A 21,984-nucleotide genomic window follows, 5' to 3' on the forward strand; every position below is an offset into this window, starting at 1 on the left:
AGATCTTACCTGACAAGTGGCAGTTAGATAATAAGGAGCAGTTTTGGAATTCATTACATTTTGCTCTGACATTTTTGTTCCATCAAATGTGACAATTCTTATGAAAAAGATAAATAAATAAATTGACATGTCCCCCATGACTTGATTCAGAGGGACAGCCATCACTGTGGAACTTTAAATCTCTCTGCTGGAACTGAGGAGAAACCTCTTCTATTTCCACGTCAGGAATCTGCACTGTGTCAGGGCTGCGAAGCACTGACTGGATGTTCACATTTACTAAATAAAAAAGACACAGTAGGCACCAAATCAGCACAGATCAGATTAGATCAGGTGTTAAATGAGGACTTGTGACGCTGTTTGAACCGCTCAGTCATTCTCCCACTGATCTGTAAACTGAGGATGAACTCAGGACGATCTCAGGTGCTCATTGCTGATTTTCTAAAAATGAAAGTTTGTGAGCCACACGAGGCGACCTGAGACAGTAGCACCAGGTGTGAACATTTCAACCCACCCACAGATACAAACCGTAGACATTACACGAGGATGGGGCCCTTTAAGGGGAAATTAGAAGTGAATACGGTCCTTTTCCCATCACTTACACTGGAAAATTGACTTCCAAATGAGGGGAGACAAGTTCCCTGATTTCCAGCTATTTCATAACATCGGTTAATATGGTCTTTTTTCAGTGGCAGACCAGCCGTGGAGCTTTGTGCACGCCGAGCCTGCTGGTTATAGAGAGAATCCTAATAACTGCTCATTAGCTTCTGACTGAGCTGCCTATAAAAATAGTACATTTGTATCATACATAGCAATCGAAAAGACCAGCAGTGATCATTTTGGTCTGTACTGGAAGCCATGGTGATGATGAATCAGTCCTTGATTGCATGCAACGGCTAAGCTGCCTGCTTTTGCTTTGAAGGATCAATAGCTTGTAGTCACTACTGTGAATTAAAAGTGACACATTCAGGACTGTACACACAACATGCAGTACACAAACCATGCTGTGTTGTTATTTTCAAACACTTGGAACATTCAGAATTCATTGTGCAGTTTTTAGACCTTAGATAAATCTTTATTTCTATCTTCAGTGTTTACTCGATAAATGGTTAATCAATACCACAATGTATTTAGCTGTCATACCTGCAGTGAGAGGGAGTGACACTGAGATTCATTCAGCCTCCAGTGGGTTTACCAACTAATTCAGTTCACTACTTTCACCACAAGATGGCGCTTGTGTGAAGTGTTTCTCCTCTCTGTGGACAGTGTGCACTTCCTTCTTTGAGATGGACAGAGAGCTGCTGTCACTGGTGGCTGCAGGGCTTTATTCATACATGTTACATGTATTATATATACACTACTCACTAAAAGTTAGGGATATTTGACTTTCAGGTGAAATATATGGAAAATGTAAAAAGTTAATGCTACAGTGATATTATATCATGAAAGTAGGGCATTTAAGTAGAAGCATGCACTGGTGATTTCTTCATCTTAAACAATTTATTGAAAGAAAATCTACCAACAGTGGTGGGTATACCACAACAAAACATTTTCAGTGTCTCAATAAATTGGGATGTGGCCAAAGGACGTCCACTCCTCTCCTTTCTGTGACTCTTCCAGTCTCTGTATCACTGTTCCAACCTCCTGATGACACTCTGTGACCCTCTAAGCTCAGTGAACACCTCCGTCTGAGGACTTCCTGTTTGAAGCCTCCAGTGTTGAGGTGCTGCTGATCAACTGTTAGGTGTCGTCTTGGTCTCATGATGTCAGAATGTGAACAGCAGGATGAGGAGGACTGTTTAAATACCAATTCTAACTGAAGCAGGAAATGTATTGGTGGATTCATGGATCAAACCTGTTGTGAATGTTGCCGTTAAGCTTCTTGTTAGAGAACAGCAACTGGTGCAGAAAGTTTTTTTTTGTTTGTTTGTTTTGTCTGTATTGTTGTGTTTTAAGTATCAGTGCAGACTGCTCTGTGACTGGGTCTATTTCAGCCTGCACATCTATGATAGATTAAACAAAACTAGTCACACTTTGATATGAAGCAAATAAAAGCTTGTGGCATCAGTTTCATGCGTGCTGATGAAAGCCGAAGAGTTTAGCTGAACACTGTAACTAGACTGGTGTGCTCACTTCTTCAACATGCACACACTAATGCACATCGAACCATAGTTTTCCTTTGTGTTCAACATAAACTATGACTTTCTCACTGAGGAAAACACACTCGGTCTCACATGTGAAATCATCGCATGTTCGCCCCAAAACAAACACTGAGATTCTGTGTCGACAAAGAGGACTCACCTCTGGCCAGATGTGTGCTGCCCGGTTGGCGGTGAACCTGAGACAGCTCCTGAGGGTCCAGGCCAGCACCTCGTCACCATCGCTGAGTGAGTGCTAGTGGGAATGATGCAAGGCACTTTTTCCTCAAAGGTAGAGAAGAACTAAAGAAGAACAGGCTGTTTGCTAGAGTTCTAGCAGGGGGGAGTCTGAAATGTGGAGAAGACTGACAGACTTGTCACTGTCTTCAAAGTATCTACTAGATTTTCCACCATGATTCTGAATCAGATATGTCTGATCAACATATTCCAGTTGGCTTTAACTGCAGATGATTTTTTTTAAAAATTTTTTATCCCTGCTTCACGTTCCGTCATTCAGGATTCAGCCTGAATCCTCATGAACTTTTCCATTCATGAGCCTGAGGAGTCCTGTTAGTCTACAGTGTCCTAATCTTACTATGCACCATTTGTCAGTATGTGCTCTATGACAGAAATAAAAAGAGCTAACAAAACAGATATTAGGTCTGTTTGTTGTCTCTGTCTCTGGATGGGAGGTCAGTTGATCACTGTGTCAGTGTGCTATATGTAAAAGTGATCCCTGGTCACACCACAGAGCGGCAGCAGCAGCCTGGGATGGAGGCTGCTGAGGCTGAAAATGATGAAGCACTCACATTAGACTGGATGGGACTCGCACACAAGGAGTCAGGGCGGTGGCTAACGCAGGAAAGAAAAGTTAATATCTCAGCAGTTATAATGATAAACCATCACCAGTGTGTCAGCCAGTTAGCTTTCATCATTCAGCTTCATTCCGTTTCAACCATCATGTGTAAATATGTCAAGGTTTTCAGCCTTAACAGCCAAATGTGTGCCTGCTCTGTCTAAGTCTAAAGTCTGGCCTGCTTATATGGCTTCTTGTCAACTTTGTACATAACAAGACTAAAACCATTTTATCCAATAAAGTGGCAGAAAAAAGTAGATGAGAAAACAGTGAGCTGTCTACTGTAGTTCCCCCAAATCCAACTCTCAGTAATATTCACTCACCTTGTTTTTGTCAGACCAGCAGTCAGATTCATTTTCTGTTGATTAATGTGTTAAATCATCCAATTTCAGCTTTAGTGAACATAAAAAACACAAAAATCAAATCTGTCTTACACATTAGGGGTCAGTAGATGCCCGACAACTACTTTTTGCCCCTGGGGGCCCTTAAACATACACATGAAACGAAGTTTGAACACGTGTGATTGGTGGAAAAACAAAGCAAGAAGTTTTACAGACCTTTTCTCCTCAGCAGCTCCTCTCTTGTCTGCAGTCGTGAAATTGGTGGATCCGAGAAAATGTTGGCCAGTGCATTTTTATTTAATGGTGAAAGCTTCATTGTATTGTTCTGGCTGCTGTGTGTGTGTGTGTGTAATGATCACATTCACCATGTTAAACAAGGCTCTGAGGACGCCTGCTTCACAATAATTTGAGACCACTCTGTTCGAAAAAGCCATGATCTTCTTCCACACAGTCTTTTATTTGTAAATAATAAAAATGAACTCTTGAATATAAAACATACACATCAGTAGAGCCACATCTGTTATACAAACAAGAACTGTTGCAGTGAATACTTAGTCTTTCGTCTAAAATCGTGGTTTGGGAGTTGGGAGCCATGGGCTGTAAACAATCAGTATTCCTGGAGTAATACTGACAAAGGAAAGGGCAGTCGGCCACACCGCCAAGGGTTTCAACAGAAACATCCGCAAAATATGTCTGCAAAACCAGATTTCTCATTGGCTTTAGAAGTCCAGTCCAAACCAATAGTGATAACAAGGGGGAGAGGGACTGAAGGAGAAGAAAGTAAACTCTGTTCCAATTGGTTCAGCTTGTTTTTCTGCAACTGGGACAAAAATAAAGGCCTATTAGCGCCCCCTTGTGGCTCAGTGCCGCTCAGCGGCTCGAGCACATCCACAGGACGCAGATTCCCTTCGAGACCAGGAATGTTTGTGTGTCAGCGATGTTATTTTTGTTCATAACTTAAGTTCAAGCCGCTCATCCTGGTTTATATGTACAAGGTGTGTGTGTGTGTGTGTGTGTGTGTGTGTTGGTGACGGGTGTACAGTCAGATACACTCTTTTTATATTCATATATCTATATCTTTATAATTTCTGTCAAACTCATAATGATACTTCATATACATTTAGCTGTTATACACACATTCTCTATCTCTGTCTCTAGCCCCGACTGTGTTAAACTACAGTTTAGACACCTACACCCTCAGATACATCAGGGGCTCGAGTATGCTCAGTACTACAGAACAGCACTGTTGTTCAAAGGGTTCAAAGGAAAAACTGAACCAAAGAGATGTTTTGTTTTTTTTCCCGGAGACTTCCTAATATGTATATTTAGACCCAGAGTGGTAGGCGTGGCCTGGGCGGAGTTGATCCCCCCCTATTGGTCCGCTCCTGTTAGGGGGCGGGGATGGCTTGGCTTTTCTCGGTTTGTATTCATATTCAGTACGAGCAAACTGTACAAGAACATGCAACATACAAGCTGGCCTAAAAGTATGTGGAACTAACACACATAGTCTAGTCTTTTTTTCTGTTTTTTGAGAATTGTTCGTTAATTTGTCTCGTCTTCTATTTTACAAAAAAGTAGAGAACAAAACAAAAAACGAAACAAACAGAACAAAAGAAACGTGCATGCAGCTTGGGGCCGGGGCGGGGCGTCCCCGAGTCATGCTGCTCCCTCCTACAGGGGGAGTGTGAGGGGAGGGGAGGGGAGGGGAGGGGAGGGGGGGAGGGTGGGCAAAGGGTATTCGGGCGAATGTGGCCTGACCTTTAACGTCGGCCTTTGGCGCACTATCGCTCGAAAATCAAACATACACGTACACAGAGGGAGTCTGCACCTTATGGTACCGTTCTGAACTCTGGGCGAAACGAAGACAGAAAAAATGATTCCAGATGAAAAACTAAAAGGCAAAATAGTCAATTTGGCCTCTGTTTTCTTTCTTCTTTGGACAGAGAGCAAAACGTTTGCTTGCCTCTGTCCGAATTGAAGAGTTAAACTTCTGTTGTGCTTGCTTTCATGTATCACAACAAACTATGTGCACGAGTGTGTGCAGGCTCCCTTCACCTGAAGAGGCCGCCGAAACGCGCCGAACCGCTGCCCGTCGCGCTCACTTACGCTGGCGCCGTTACCATGGTAACACGAGACAACAGCCAACCTTCTCTGTGACAGTAACTCCCACACACCCATCCCTGTGGCCTAGCAGTGAGCTCTACTCTGATCGGCTTGGAGGGCTAACAGGTGGAGGATTTCACTTTGAGCGGGTGCTTCCGACAGGGGCTGCACAACAAAGTAAGGAAGAAAAGGAAAAAACCAGGAGAGAGAAGTGAAGAGTGATGGACAGAAACCTCCACTGCTGCAGCTCAGAGGAGAAAACAAAGAAAGCAAAGCTCCGAAAACAAAAAGGCGTGCGGAGGAGGAAGAGGGAAGGTGTGAGACGTGATTGTCAGACTCCAGCTAAGCTTTGATTGGCTAGTTCTGTCTCTCCCTCTCTCTCTTTCTCTCTCTTTCATTCCCTGTCGTTCCGTCTGGCTTTTCATGGTTGACCGAGGGCTTCTCGTTGTCGTCCTCGGGGCGCCTTGTCGCCCTCTGCTCAGTTCTGGTCCAGTAGCTGTGGTCCATTATTTTGTCATTTAAGGGATATTTGGGGGGGTTTACGGTCGCCATTCGGTCACTAGGACCGAATGCCTGGTGGCGGTCCTGAGCTGTCCAATGACGTCTGAGACGCCAACCGCGTGAGCGGAGCTAATGTAGGGTCCACCAATGAGGACGGCGGAAACAGTTTGTACCAGCCAATCACCGTGCTCGAGAGGTCCAGCTCCTCCAATAGGATCTGTGCTACACCCATGAAACATTTGTGGTCCAATCGTCCATAGTCACCCCAAACTATCACCTGCAGGAGAGAATGGCGGAGATGAGTTTAACTAGTGAGAACTGAGCTGCCGGAGAAAGAAGCACACTGTCAATATATTCACGGATCATCTCTCAACACATGAAGTCAAAACGAGGGCTGCTAAGGCCGCAAAGCAAAACATGACGCTCAGTTAATGCGTTCAGAGAGCGTACATGCTGTCTTCTTTTTCTACTGGCCAAAACAAAGTCCCAAGTCAAGTCTTTAAGGAGTTAAGTCTCAAGTTTAAGTCGGTTCTTACAGCAGTTAGTCTTCTCATGGAGAACGTTCCACTATACTGTGCTAATTCTCTGTGAAACCTTTCCCTACGGCAGGAAATTGATCAAAATAAGTTTTTATTTTCATCTTTTTATGGACATTCTCGTTACAAAGAGGGCAACTGTTGGTTGTTTGGCCTGTTTGAGATGAGAGTGTTCTTAGCTACACCCCCCCACACACTCAGATTACCTGAAGCACCTTGCCCTGGGGACTCTCTTCAAAGAGCAGGTGCTGCTGGTAGAGCGGCTCCAGGGTCTTTCGTGCAATCTTGGTTTTCTTTTTGGCTTTGCAAGTTCCATTATCCAGTAAGTACACCTTGACATAGGGAGCTGGGGATGGAGGGAAGGGGTTAAAGGGGAGGACAAAGAGCGAGAAGGCATACAATGATGGAGGAGGGAAGAGGGAAGGGGGAAAAAGGGGGGAGATAAGGAGAGAAGAAGGAGTAGGATGGAAGAAAAGGGAGGGAGATACTTTGTTGGGTTGTGTGTGTTTTGCTGAGTTTTCATTCAGGCATCAGGCAGCAGTGGCGTATCTAAGGTTTGTGTGTGTGTGTGTGTGTGTGTGTGTGTGTGTGTGTGTGTGTGTGTGTGTGCGTGTGTGTGTGTGTTACCTGGGAGGGATTTGGAGCCTGGTTTGGGGGTAAGGCCTCGTGCCCTGATCACCTCCACCTCCAGCTGGCCTTTCTTATCCATCAAACCGATCTGAACATCACCTGCATGCACAAACACACACACGCTGCATTGAGGCCCATCATTGTAAAGTAATCAGAAACTATTCCAGACCGTGTGATCCTGATGCTGCCTGATGATACTATTTAGAGTTTCAAAGCAGCACATACAGTCTATCCTTTATTTGTGCATTAACAAAAGCTGATGAGAAAATCAGAATCTCGCGTTTGTAGTGACCTTACATATGTAGAAATCGGTGGGTATGACATGTACGGTGGATTTGATAGAACTGTCACTCACCCATGGCAGGTGTTGCCAGCGTTTGCCGGCCAACCAGCTGACCGGGGCCTAAACCGTCCAGGAAGTCACTGAACTGACTGTCGGCACCCAACCGCATACCTGAGAAGATCAGACTGAGACACACACACACACACACACACACACACACACAAATTAGTCAACAATTCCTACATCACCACTCAAAACAGGCTAGTGAGGTACCTAATGCTGCAATCTGCAGTGGATATACATTAGTATACATAATTCACCTGAGCTGAAACAATATGTTTGCTCTCCACTTATTTTCTTGCATACCATCCCTGTCTGTCATAACTATTATTTTCTTGCCAACTGAGTAAGGAGGCACAGTGTGAGCAGCACATTAGCAGAGCAGCAGCAGCAGCAGCTTCAGTCCTCCGTCCATGTCTGCACAGATGTGTTCAGGCACAGTGCCGAGTGTAGGTCACCTGTGTTTAGGCAGCGCTCTGAGCCCAATGCACAATCACTATATGTTCAATGGAGTAAAATAGACTGGAAATGTATTTCCCTGCACAAAGGGTGGGTGAAATGTGAGCCGTTACATGCCTGTGCAGACTAGATTGCTAGACTGAAAGGCTTTCTCTGCTGGCAGGGCGGAACAGTCTTCAGCCATGTCGGCGGCTCTGTCGGGCTTTATTTAGGCACGGCGGCGCTTTGAGCTAAATGCTAACACCAGCATGCTAACATGCAATGACACACAATAACATTTACATCATCTTTGCTCAGTATGTTAGCATGCTAAGGCTGAGGGGAATGTCATTAGTTTTGCCACAGTGATTACAATTACTCCCGTGGGGGACATTAAAGTGGACCAAAGTGGTGGACACACCTTCCCAGTGGCCTCCCTGCTTGTCCAGCTACAAAAACACAGAAGCAGTGTGCCGCTGTATCTTAAAGTAAAGCAGAAGAGAGGTTCTACTGAAGCTCTTTATGGAAACTTAGATTTCTGTCATAAACTGGCTAAGAATATTATCTTAATATCCTATTTGACTTTATCATAATGGTACCAAAGACTGCTGCCACAGAATACCCGTCCACAGGTTCCTGTTTTCTGGTGTTTTTGTATGTTTGGAAAAGTCATCGTCTTATTAGATCCACCACCTAAAGACACTGCACCTTTCCTTTGTGACGTTCTCACAGTGTGCCATGGTGCCCCTCACATACATCCACACCACATGCAGTCTGTGCTGACATGCAGGTCTGTCTTTTAGGGCGTACGTACTTCCCCTCAGAGCTGTAGCTGTTCATGCTGCCATCAGTCGACTCTCTGCTGGCCTGCCGGTTCATGGCGGACCCTCCCCGCGGGTACTCCACAGCCATGCCCGTCTCCACGCTCCTCTGGATGCTGCTGCTGCCGGCCTTGCCCACCTTCTTACCTGCTGACGCTTCTGCGGTCAAACACAAGAGTTAAACAATTAAACTCTTACATGTGTCATTTTCAGTTATCAGGCATCTCATCTGGACCTGCTTTTGAAAAGCCTGGAAATATAATGCTAGGGTGCAGATTCTTAGAGGCTGACGTTTTGCATTAATTCAAGGTATTAACTCTGACAAGCCTGATAACTATAGGCGCCGCCTTATCAATATGCAGGCCATCCCAAGCAAATATCATATCGTATCCCATGGTGACCTCACCAACATCTCAAAAGATTATTTCTCTACAAGATAAATCCATGGCAGTCTTCAGGATGCCAGAAAATGATTTTGGGTAGAAAATCAATGTAAGTTTTGGAAAACAAACTACTGTTATTTAGGTGATGAGGTCACTGCAGGGAGATAGCATGGCTTCATCCACTCAAACCACCCCAATCTTGAATGCTTGGCAGGGATGTAAAGGTAAAACTCAAAGGGTTAAAGAAATCATATAGTGTTCAGTTTAAGGAGTTCAGCTCTTTTTAAAAGCCTGCTGCGTTTTTTTGGTCACAAACACATGACATCCTTTCAGTTCACCCAATAACCAGTGTTTCAGGTAATGGCAGATATGGAGTCAGGTTTAGTTTCTTTTTGTCAGTAAAATTAAAGAAAGTACTGCCAGGCTTCTTGTAGAACTGAACCGGCCTTTTAACACAATGGTGACAGAAGAGGGTGGAGTAAGGAAGCGTGCTGGAGACAGTTCAAGGAAGGGCTGGGGGTGCAGGGACCCTGTCTGACTGTCTGACTGTCTGTCTGTCTGTCTAACAGAGCTACTCTCCCTCCCTATCGTTCTCTCTCAGTGGCTCCCTGTCTGCCTGACGTGTCTTAAAACACTTTGTGTGTTCTGATGCTTGATTATTCATTAATTCTATAATTTCTCTTTCTCTTATAAAAACATTAAAGTTACACCCAACAGCTGATATAAAATGTATCTAACCCTCTAAATATATTTTCTTGCTATATAATATAACAACATTGTTGGTTTATCCTCTCTGTGGCACCAGTAGGTCTTTATAAGCATCGCCTGAACTCTCATGTGACACAGTTTATCTATTCTTTTTGCCTGACGGCCTTCCTTTCAAACTGTCTGTCTGTCTGTCTGTCTGACTGACTGACTGCTGCTTTACCTTTCTGTCTGTTCGCCGCCTTACCCGCCGCCTCTGAAATAACACACACAACAACAACAAAGCCAATAAACAACAACATCAGAAACAACAGCTGGAAACACTGGTACGTTCTCTAAATGTGATCATGTTCGTACCGTAGAGGTTATTGTCTGTCTGCATATGCATGTGTGTGTGTGTGTGTGTGTGTGTGTGTACGCTCTTGTCCTTAACTATCAAACTGGTTGGTTTTAGTATAAAGATGAATGAAATCTATAAATAAATGAATAAATTCAACATTTGTTCGCTCCTGGAACAATCAGATATGCATTTAAGCATGTCAATAACTTGTAAGTGTGTCCACTCATATCAGCCTGGTGGTACATAGTTGTTGTTAAAAGAATCCTCAGAACTTGTATAAAGTTTTCTAAAAATAAAAGTCTGATTTATCATTAAAGTTACACACACATTTAGCAAAATGATGAATTATTAATATTAATAATGAATATTGTCACATCAGTAGTCATTTTTGGGTGCAGTTACTTTAAAGAAATGTCACCGAACCGTCAGCTGCTAACTCGTGTGGTCATACTATAATCTTAGATATTGTAACGGTAAGATTTTGTTTCAGGTGGTACGATGTGTCTCAGCTTTTATTTTCCAACCATTTTTTGTGGTTTGGTGTCAGATGAGATTTAATTGTGGTGGTTCTACTCCTCACCGTGATGCAGTGATGTAGAAGTGTACACATGCAATCAGAAGGATTTGAAAGACGCTATGATCACAGCAATTCTACATATAGCGGCTTTAAGAAACAGAAATTACAAATCTCCTTTCAAACTAAACTCGCTGCTTCAGCTTTACTGGTAAACATTTTATATTAGCCTTTTTATTCTGTCCATCATCTGCCAAAGGCAAAGATGTAACACAATAAAAAAACAGACTAGATGCTACTGGAGGCTGCCAATGTTCTTGGCTTTGGTATTATTTATTTACAGTAATTACACTAATGTCTGAAAATCGTTGTGGTGGCGCTTCTTTGATGAAATTATAGCATGACAGTTAAACGTCTTCAATAATGCTTCATGGTTGGGGCTGTTTAGTTTAGGCTCGGTAACATGAGTTTGTTTCCGTGTGGCTCTTTCTCCTGCTCTTTGTGCGTGATGTCTCAGGCTGTTCTCGGACCTGTCTGGCTGAGCTGCGAGGTACTCCGGCTGCGTCTCGATGGCAGGATGTCGACAAAGCGTTGGCTGAGGCTCGAGCGCCGCTTCTTGATCCCACTTCCCAGGCTCCCGAGCGCCGTGTCCGATTGGCTGCCGTCGGTGTGCTCCATTCCGTAGATCTCACCACTCACGCTGGTGCTCTTCATCATGTGGCGGCCAGTTGCGCGCATGGCCCTGCTGATCATCACATTTCACAATAACATACTTCCACAATGACGGCCACAGCTAACGTATTTCATATGGCGCCAATATTCCTCTACTGAAAAGAAAGCATGAGCAATGACATGCCAAAAAGTTAGCAAGTCTCAGTGAGTGGGCATGATACCTGAAGCGTCCCCGGGGTCTCTCTGACTGGATGGACATGTAGCTGGTGCTACTGATGCGAGAGGCACTGCTGGTTCGAGAGATGGCTGACACATCGCTGACATCACTGTCTGAGGACTTATGGGAAACGTTCTCGCTGCTCCTCCTCTGGTCCTTGTAGAGCTGCAGGAATCAGTCCATCAAAATAGGTGTTAGAGGTGTTAATGATGAACAGTGTTAATTAACGATAGATCAAATACCTGTATGGGACATGAGAGGGGTCTCAGCCCACGGAGAAGCATCACCTGAACCGGCAGTTCTGCTCTGCTTAGTATTAACACAGGCTACACATTGGCCACAGCACAACGCTACGCAGCTTGCATCTATAATAGTAGAACCGATAAGCATTTAATGTATTTATTTATTTTTTGATCGGCTTTCCCTGTGGGTGCTCAGTATTTCAGTGGGTGCACAGTGTTAGTGATCAGCACACGTATGGGCACAACTTAGCTGTTCTGGTTCAGTCTCACTGCTCTCATCAACCCTGTATCAGCTGTTTTCAGTGGCAAAACTCTGATGAACCCACTTTACACTACCTGCCCAGCACCAAACAGCAGACACACAACTGTTAGTGACTCGCTGGTGGACATAGTGGAGTATTTACAAGCTAAAGAGCCAGATATTTCCCTCAAAAATGTCCAAAGATCCACATGGCTAAAGGAGAATGAATACTGGACTTGTATTCATCCGGTGGCCAGAAATATGACGTCAAATTAAAGCTTAATTTGCTCTGTGTCTGCTTAACGTGTGAATGGGCCACTGAAACTGATGGTTGTCTGTACAGTTCTGACTGGTTAAGGCTAATCCTATTGCCTGCAGAGTAATTCTGCACTGCGCTGATTGACCATGCCTCTAACTCAATCAAATGCCAGCTGAGCCTTGCCAGAACACAAGAGAGAAAAACTCTAGTCTTTCCTAATGGCTTTTTAATGCTTTTGTAGTTGCTTATGGCTTAAAGGCCCTGCATCCCCACAAAGGTGGTTTCACCTATTAAGGCTGATTAGTGCAGTGCTCGGTTTAAAGTAGGTTTACATGAGGTCACCGAGCTCCATCTACCTATTGGAAAGATAGTTATAACTTCTCTGCTATAACCAGTAAGAAGAGGTAGTGGGAGGGACTCGGGGAGAAGTCAGCCAAGCACAGTCTCTGCACACCCTCCAAAGATAAGAAGGCGAATAAGTGAACACACGTGTGGGCGTTTGAGGGTTGTGTAGGGCCTTTTACAGTTGTCACAGTACCGTTTGTTGCACATTAAGCTCACTAATTCTGGTAGTAAGATTAGAATAAAGTTTTTTTATGTGTTTTCTTTCAGTCAATGCCATACGCTTCTAAGACAGATATGAAAAATGTAAAAATAATGACTTTTTAACTGTGAAGTCTTTGTACAGTGCTCACCTACAGGAATACCTTAACCTTAAAGGACCTATACTCTGTTCTTGTATTTTGGAGGTCCTTCTAGAAAAAGTTTACATAGTTTAATGTTCAAAAAAATGCATTTTTCTCTAATGTCTGCTGCTCTCTCTGCACAGTCCGTTTTTAGAAGAACAGAACAATCTGCTGCTTCACTCTCCCCTGCGACGTCTTCGTTTTGCCAAGAGCTGGTATTAATGAAGAAAACACAATGGCGGACAGTATGGTGGACGGGGACAGTCAGCCTGCTGAAGGGCTGAAAGAGGTCACATGTTCATCAGATCCCCTTATGACATCATAAAGGGAGCCAAATCTAAACGGAGCATTTTCACACACATATAGTGAAAAATGGAGCAGGAATAAAAGAGAGAGGACGGCCTTTTCTCATAGTATGGCAGACTGTAGCCACATTGGGGACACATTGTAATGTTAAAAAGACATTAAAAAGGGCATTTTGCATAATATGGACTTTAAATTGACTGTAAATAGACATAGCAGTCTCATCAGTTATAGCAGATTACCAGTATTATTATTGAAGGAGAATTCCTGTCATTCTGTGATCACAATGCTGTTACACACACTTTTCCACATTTGCAAAGAAAACAGAAACACTAAATCCTTAATATTAGGATAAAGTTTAAAAAGGTGGTATGAATTTTCAAAAGCTTATATCAGACAACCCGGTCTGATTTTTGGAAATGAACAATTTAGCTTCTGAAACAGAATATGAAGTTCAACTGATCGATCCTTGATCCCCTTCCATCATACCTTTTGTCTTGGTGCCTATTATTGTTCTCTCTACACATTTTCATCGATTTCACAGCATAACTGTCACTGTGGGACGTTTCAGTCAGTTTGTGCTGATGATCTACACCATCAGATTTAAATCATTTCCCATTCAGTCAGATGGGGGTCAGTGTAATGCATCACAAAGACAGCAGTGATGTGACTCGTAGAGGAAAGTTAAACGGGCATGCAGACATGTGTGAAAGTCAGGATATCGCCATTAAACTGTCAGTTTTCTGTAAGTTAGGGAATAGGAACAGCAGCCAGTATGGATTATACACTTCTGTATGTGAGGAGTTAGGTGCATTCTTGAGCGATTGCCCAGTTGGAACCAATTCATTTTATTGAGTGGTCTTCACCATTACTGTAAGACAATTTATTACTATCTTAGACAGTAAATGCAATTCACTGCGATGCACTTCAGCAACATTGTGGCTCATGCTCTCTGGCTGGAAGATCTTACCGTCCCTCTCCATTCTCCAGATGAGTTTCTTTTAAAGTGAACTGTCAGGCTAAATGAAGCCAAAAAAAAAAATATTCGCGACCCACCTCCCGTTTGTTCTTCAGGGCTCGGTCCAGGTCCTGTTGGCTGGAGGTGGATGCAGCCGACACCCGGTTGGAATGAACCCTCATCTGGAGCTGACGAACGCACTCCTCTGCTACCAGGGCTGCAGACACGCACGCACGCACGAAATACAAGAAACTCAATAAACTCCCACTAGATCAGACACTGCGGTGCTTGAAGGTGACAAATTCAGTTGGAGAATAAGAAACACATAAAATAGTCTTTCAGCATGTATAGGTAATACTTAGTCAATCTTCCCACCATCACCACCATTCAAAAAAAAAAGGATAAAAACAGATGATAAACTGAGTTTTTTTACTCTATGTGATAAAGTATGTGCACTCTGAAGTTGTGGGCATGTGAATTTGTGTGACTGCATTAGTCCAGTGCAGAACAGGACACTCATCATGGTGGATACTTGTCAACAGTGTACAAGCTGATGTGTAAATCAACCCTCACTTAGACTTCTCCATGACTCAGTTTCACACACACACACACAGAATCATTAACACACACCTTGTTCTACGGTGCTGCTCTTGGGGGGAAGCTGTGGGAGTTGCCTTACTCTTCGGGCTGTGGAGGACGTCACTGAGGAGGAAAGAGACGAACCACCTTGGAGGTGGCCCCTAACACAAAAGAACATGATAGTGAAGCAGGCAGAGAAGAGAACAGCCCAGAGCGGGGGAGAGTGGGTAGAAGAAGAGAGGGGGAGAGAGGAGTGAACAAAAGCACAGAGGAAAAAAAAAATGGAGATGAAAAAAGAGAGAGGAAATGAAATTAAAGTCAGTATGTTTGAGACTCAGGATGTACACACTGCAGCACTGGTCACTCGCTGGTCGGAGTTCACATTGCTTGAGTTAATCATGTTCACACAGTTTGAGAAAGTGGTAGAAATTCACCTGAAGGACAAAAACTGAGCAGAAAACAGCTATTAACCACGGAACCTGATGTTATTTCATACTTCTTGCCTTAAGATGTGTAACATCCAAGATAGAATTGCACAGAAGTGTGGCTTTAGGGGAGGCGTCAGTCAGTTGTGGCAATGAAAGAATGACACCAACACTATTGTGAACAATCAGTGGCAACAAGATATTTGCAAAGTGAAAGCAAAGTGAAGCTTGTTCAGGGGTTGATAGTGAGGGATCCCGTTGCAGAGAGAGCAGCAAATAAAGATTCAGACAGTGAAAGAACACAGACAGAAGGTGAAAGTCTTCAAGCACAAATCCCACCTGATCTGCACACATTCATTCATTACAATCCATTCTCACAACAGACCCGAGAACAGGAGTTATCCACACATCAGTGTTTGCTATATTTCACTGTGTATTACCCATGATTAGTTTGTGCTTTGCATGTTCTTAAAAAAGAATGAGAGAAAACTACTGCTAATGTTTGAATTTCCAGTTTTTCTTTAAGTAAGAAATGCTTAAAATGTGAATAGGATTTTTTTTTTACATGAATAGACCACCAGTTCTTTTGTAAAAAAAAAAAAAAAAAAAAACCTTCACAATTGCCATTTTACTGGCCAGCGACTCAGAATACACCAAGAGAATAAAACTGCTGCTGCTAAAACCGGCCTTCAACACTTACCACAGAACTTAACACAACACTTCCACATCCGCTCTGCGACAATGACCTTTGAGTGTCCACACAACACATACACATACACAATAAATCCACAAACACAGAACGGCAGCAGCGTCTGAGGCTGTGATGTGGTCACCGAAACACACATTTAGACAAACTGGTCGAAGTATGAAGGAGGGAGAGGGCGGCCCTGTCTTGTTCCTCTCCGCCACAGTATCTACAGTAAATCAAAGGGGACCTGCCTCTGTGTCACCGGGTTAGGGAGGGGAGGGGGCTCAGTGAAGGGGAATCCCCTTACCAAGGGGCCGTAGTGGGGCCTTCTGTCCTCTGGAGCCCCTTAAGATGGAGGTGGGCTTGATTCTGGTACACGCACACAAACGTCACACGAGTGCCATACAAACCCAAAGCCCCCGCAACACAGTGTGTGAGCAGCAGCATGCAGGAACCAAAACGGAAAAGAAAGATGGGGTTGAAGAGAAATGGGGGAGAAATAAAAAGCAACATAAATAACAAACAAAAGGTCCTCCAGATCATGTTAAATGAAACATTAGCAAAACATCTTGCTTGCAGGGTTGCATTAACCTCAATTTATCCTTTTTAAAGTTAACAATCTTAACCGTACATTAAAGTACACACTGCCTGGAGAAATGAAATACATTTATATATTACTAATTAGCAACAACAAACACATTTTGAAGCAATGCAAACATAATTCCTGTTTCTATGGTTATGTTTAGTCAACTTGTTGGTGACTTGGTTTAGTTTAGGCAAATATAAAAGTCTTAGTTTAAATATACAAGCAGTCAACAGTGGCTTGAAGCACAATGTTATCAAAAAGGCCACATTAGCGGTATGGGAATATCAGTCAGTCTGTCACTATGGTAACAACTGGATTGTTGAGATGTAGAGACGATGAATGCTGCAGGATGTGGTGATTTAGTGGCAAGTGAGATATTCAGAAAACTATTCGATGGATTGCCATTAAATCTGGTGCAGATATTCATGTCATTAAGTTGAATTGTAATAACATGTCACATCACACCATTGTCGACATTTCTGAATGCCCAACACTGGCATTCCCCATCATCTTAAGGTGCACAGTGGCTGGAGACTCCTACTCTTAACAAAATGCACAATATTTCTCTAGTCTTACCCAAAATGTTTTGCAAGCTTGAACCACATACAGGCCTCTGCTCCTGTGCTTTGTATATGACAGTTCCAATACATGTTTACCTTTAAACTGTCAAATGAGGTCCATGATTTACTCTGTGTCTACATGAATGGCCATAGTGGGAAATTATTCAGAATCCATGTTTTAAGCAACATATGGAGTGGGTTTCATTCTCTAGGAGGAGGTGATATGAACATCACCTGTGCCGGTCAATATTTCAAATGTTTTTTTCAGGTCTGACAGATGGGACCATGCTCCCACCAACATATAGGCCTATTTGTGAAGCACTGAGGAAACAAAAGCTGTTGTAATGTCAGCTACAGGTAGATTATAGACTATAGTTGTATCCTCCTTTGAGCCTTTGAGTCTTTTTAGGCTAAATTATACATTTTGGAAAATTGGCTCTGTCATCTAGTATTGAATTAGCTTAGGGAGCTTGGGGCAAAATAAACACATGGGGAAGGAAAAAAGTTGAAAAAAGAAAGAAACCTTTGCGTTCCCTTGTAAAACTTTTTTTTATTTTGAAATTTTCATGCATACCCTAGTTCAATGTACACACTACGTTTTTCACATGGTATGACTTGGAATGACCTGCCTCTCTTTACCGGCCTGCTCTGTTTACCTGTCATTCGGGATGCGCATGAGATTGTGCTGCATGCATGTTCCAGGACCTCAGTACGGCTTAATGGGTACTGGTGGATGTGCGCTAAATGCAGACAACGTGGACAACGTGTGAGGAGAGACGATGTGCACTTAGCGCTCGGGTCAGGTCGCTGAGGCCCCAGAGCAGGCACGCAGCACGCTCTCAGGAACATCCTGATCGACAGAGAGGGCTGGTGAAGAGACAGACGGGGCCAGGCGACCGATAAAACCTTTACGGCTTCTTTAACGGTCCACCGACCCACCGGACCCGGCGCAGTGGGATGTTCCCCTGTATGCCAGATGACCAGTCTATGCCACTGCAGGTCATTCCAAGCGTGTGAAAACGTCGTGGGTGCATTACAGTGGGATGTGCAAGAAAACACAGGTCAGTGTGGAAGCCTGGATGAAAAAGCTTTGCCAGAGAAAGCAAAAGTTTCTCAGGAGAACATTAAAGTTTTGCAAGAGAATGCAAAAATGTTGTGAGGGATCCCAGAAGTATTCTCCCCCCACCCCCCCCCCCCTATATTTCCCCCCCATGTCCCTATTGGCTCCTACAGGAAATATCTTTTGAAGAATTGTGAAGTTGATTCGTAATTTCACACTGGTCCCATCAATGACCTCACACACTACTGTCTGACATGTGCTGAGCATACAGTACATGCCTTACCTGCCACTGTCAGAGAGCTTCCTGCCAAGAGTCTGACATTCAGGTGTTTCCAGGATCCGAGGCTGCCTGGAGAATGGTGGATGAGAAAAGGGAACAATACACCGAAGAAAAAAAAAGATGGATGGATGGATGAGACGATGGAAGAGAGCATGATGGAGGATACATCATTTAGATTTAGAAGTGTCTGACTGTGTCACGGGGCTGTCGTTGGCCTTATAAGTTTATGGTCTGGAAAACAGGAAATAAGGGGCATGCTGTGATGGATGGTATGATGGTGATATGAATAAGGGGTGTCACACACTCGTGCTTCATCTGTAACTGTGTGTGTGTGTGTGTGTGTGTGCGTATCTTTGTATGTGTGTGTACGTAAGTGTGTGTGTACCTCTTCTTTGTACTGAGGTGAATTAAAGTCTCTTGAGTAGGAAGTAGCACCCATATTCTACATTCATGGACATGAAGATGACAAGAATGATACATGTACCACCACACACACACGCACACATGCACACACACACACACGCGCACGCACGCACGCACACACACACACACACACACACACACACACACACACACACACACTTCTGATATGAATTATGGACATCATGAATTCTAAGTCTTGGCTGAACACTGAGCCTTGAAAGAGAGAGACGTCTTAAAGACTGAGAGGAGAGAGCGAGCACACAGAAGCTGCAGATGCAATTCCCAGAACAAAAAGTACATTTGGAAAGACTGCAGGAAGCAAAGTCAACAAGGCAGGATTTCACATCATAACCAGTACAAGCTACCGTCAGTTCAGACGAGCACAAACCGGGCAGTATAAACCATGAAGGAAGGATAGAAAAGCAACAGGACAAAGCTACGGTGACAACAACCACAACCAGGGACGAAAACTATCACTACGACTCTTGGCGAGAAATTGCAAACCAGAAAAACACCATCCACAAGCTGAAAGAGATTAGTGTTTGCTGAAACGTGAGGTAGAGCTTGACCTCTGCCTGAACTCAATAAGACCCAACTAAACCTGAGGATTTCAGTCAGGTTTGAGAGATTAGGATTCTCACATTACTGAGAAAACACTTGGAAATTGGTGACATGTCGAGTGCTGATTTGCCTCCTAAAAAAGACTTTCTCCTTTTATTAGAATTCAACCAAAATAAAACGGAAGGGTTTGGGTCACAATGGCATTACTGTTTTTAGGCATAAGTCAAGCTCTCAGAGGAAGCAGTTGGGGTCCGCAAAAGGGTACCTGTCATCTTCAGGGGAGGCATGTTGGATAAGAATCCTGGGACTTGCTGGACGTCTCCGGGGCAGGGAATGAGACAAAGATTTTCTACACATACAAAATATATCACCCATATGACCAAATCAGCAAGCCATTACAAAATCAGAAAGCCACGCTATTCCATTATTAGATATGCACATAGTGAAAAGCTGCCAGAGTTCTGTTGTGCCAACGATGGCTACAAGTATTTTTGGACCACTTGAGGGGACAAGCTATAAACACAACACTGGCATACAATCACCTTATAAAATTGATATGGCAAACTTGTCAGCAAATGTCTTTCCTATTTACACAAGAGATTAGCTGAGTTTTTTTGGTTCGTGGACACGCAACAAATAAAAGTCTTTGTTTTGGTGTCCACCAACTCCGGAGGGAAAGTATCTGAGAATCTTCCAGAGTTTCAGTGTTTTTAGTACAAAATACCCTGTTTTATGTTTTCTTGTTGAGCAATCAAGCCTGTCCTGGCTGGTGCATGTAGATTTGTTGCTAGAACAAAACACCAACAATAAACCTACATGGGACTTCCAGGATGGAGATACGCTGAAGAGAACCCTCATCTCCTATGGCGTTATCACACTACAAAAGGCATCACTTTGTGGCCAGTATGGACAGAACGAATGATCATGGCGGCCCACAGCTCTTTCAACATACATACAGCAATTCAAACCTGTCCTTCATTTTGATTATCGTGGCTGCCAGTGGCGAAAGAAAAGCATCACTGGAACCAGTAATCAAGCAGGACAGTTCTTACAATTCAGGCTGAAGGAAATACAGTATGCTGGTAGTACTGAGCAGTGAAGCTATCAAATGAGATGCATGAGTGGTTAAAGGGCCCGTAAGACTTGACTGTGTGAAGCTAAGCAAAATAAAGTAGGCTGGTTGGTGATTCATCTTCAGATACAGTGCTTAAGGTGGTAAAGTGTACAGAAAAAGGTGCTCCGATTCTGTTGTTGGTTTGCCAATTGCGCTTCCAAACACTGATGGGTCACTGAAGGCGTCTAGATAGTGATACTAAATGATGAATTTGGTGAAATGTTTCTAGAACTAATTCTAAAATCAAACGCATACAAGTATTATTAATTATACTTGATAATGGATGACTCATCAGTTTTAGAAAATCGCTGCACCTTCGTATACAACTCGAGAATTGTGGCAAAACATGAGAGCTGCTGGGTGGAATAGCAGACTGGTAGAGTAGAGTGGTGCACGGCGATGGGGTCTGGGGAGAGTGAGGGGGGGGGGAGGGAAGCTTAATCTCCAACTGGCGTAGGACCATTCAGAGGGGAAAAGAGCGACAAAGACCAGGATAAGAGACTACAGGAGGGGTTGGTGGGGGCAAAGGCTGGTACCTTTCAGTCTCTGGTGAGGGGACATGATTGTTTGGAGTCAGACAGTTGGCGCTAGCGCTCCTAACCCTGTCCAGAGAAGGCTGCAGATCACTAGAGGCACCACAGCACAACATGCCATCCAATGGAGGAGGAGACAGGAGGAGGAGACAGAAACAAACACAAAGAGAAAAACAATGGACAAACAGAAAAAAATGTTTTAAAAGAAAGTCTGGTAAGATTCCCTAAATCATAATGCTAGTCATAGTGTTAAACCATAACTGGCTGGAGTAAGGAAGGGGACTGTCTGAGTTGTCGTGGTTGTCGTGGAGATGTGGTTGTGGTGGAGGCGTGTTTGATTGATCGTCATGGCAAAGGATGGATCGCTCTCTGCACTATTCTCCCAACGATCTAAGCATCAGTAATGATAATCTGTACACATATATGTGCGTGTCTTACCTAACTGTCACCTCGTCGGTGAACATTACAGCGCGGTGTGTGACGGAGCAGCGCGTTGCCATGACCATGCGCGATCCCACGGCAGAGCTTATCTTTCGACATGCAGGCAGCGTGGAACTAGTCACAAGATTTCAAAAACAGCATGCATTTGCAAATGAAACAAAATAAAAGGAGAGAAAGCTCCAATTGGAAACAAATCTGTGAAGCTCCTGCTGCCGAAGTAAATACTCACACAAAATGAAGTCCGCAGGCTTATGGAGACTGAAAGCTTGTGCGTCGTCTATGATAAATATGTGGTTTGCCAAATATCCTACCTCTATTACTGGAAATTACCAAGATTTAAAGGGTTATGTGCCTCTCCACAGGTAGAACAAAATTCACACAGGCACCACGGAACGAGTAAAGGATTCAGTATGCTTCAAACAAAGTGCTTGTCGAATTGTCTAACAGTGCCTGGAAGACCCTTTCTGACATCAGACGTGGGGCCTGCATCAGAAACTTTTGTTACTCTCG

The 21,984-nt window shown here is 43.7% G+C and overlaps 1 protein-coding gene across 1 annotated transcript in view; it reads right to left on the bottom strand.

Moving 5' to 3' along the window:
• Window positions 1-5,913: 5,913 nt before the first annotated feature.
• rims1a (regulating synaptic membrane exocytosis 1a) overlaps window positions 5,914-21,984 on the bottom strand; it is an 89,987-nt gene continuing 73,916 nt past the window's right edge. Inside the window, exons 22-35 of the mRNA XM_070841241.1 lie at window positions 21,037-21,126; window positions 19,652-19,735; window positions 18,788-18,844; window positions 18,406-18,471; window positions 14,855-14,964; window positions 14,323-14,441; window positions 11,540-11,700; window positions 11,177-11,391; window positions 10,016-10,048; window positions 8,698-8,863; window positions 7,458-7,570; window positions 7,100-7,201; window positions 6,679-6,818; window positions 5,914-6,213 (exon numbers count right to left, since the gene is read on the bottom strand). Of these exons, the coding sequence (XP_070697342.1) occupies window positions 5,995-6,213; window positions 6,679-6,818; window positions 7,100-7,201; window positions 7,458-7,570; window positions 8,698-8,863; window positions 10,016-10,048; window positions 11,177-11,391; window positions 11,540-11,700; window positions 14,323-14,441; window positions 14,855-14,964; window positions 18,406-18,471; window positions 18,788-18,844; window positions 19,652-19,735; window positions 21,037-21,126 (1,675 nt within the window). The 3' untranslated portion in view covers window positions 5,914-5,994. The remainder of the gene's footprint in view (window positions 6,214-6,678; window positions 6,819-7,099; window positions 7,202-7,457; window positions 7,571-8,697; window positions 8,864-10,015; window positions 10,049-11,176; window positions 11,392-11,539; window positions 11,701-14,322; window positions 14,442-14,854; window positions 14,965-18,405; window positions 18,472-18,787; window positions 18,845-19,651; window positions 19,736-21,036; window positions 21,127-21,984) is intronic.

This window comes from Pempheris klunzingeri, chromosome 12 (assembly GCF_042242105.1).
Source record: "Pempheris klunzingeri isolate RE-2024b chromosome 12, fPemKlu1.hap1, whole genome shotgun sequence".
In the NCBI taxonomy this organism is placed as follows: domain Eukaryota; kingdom Metazoa; phylum Chordata; class Actinopteri; order Acropomatiformes; family Pempheridae; genus Pempheris; species Pempheris klunzingeri.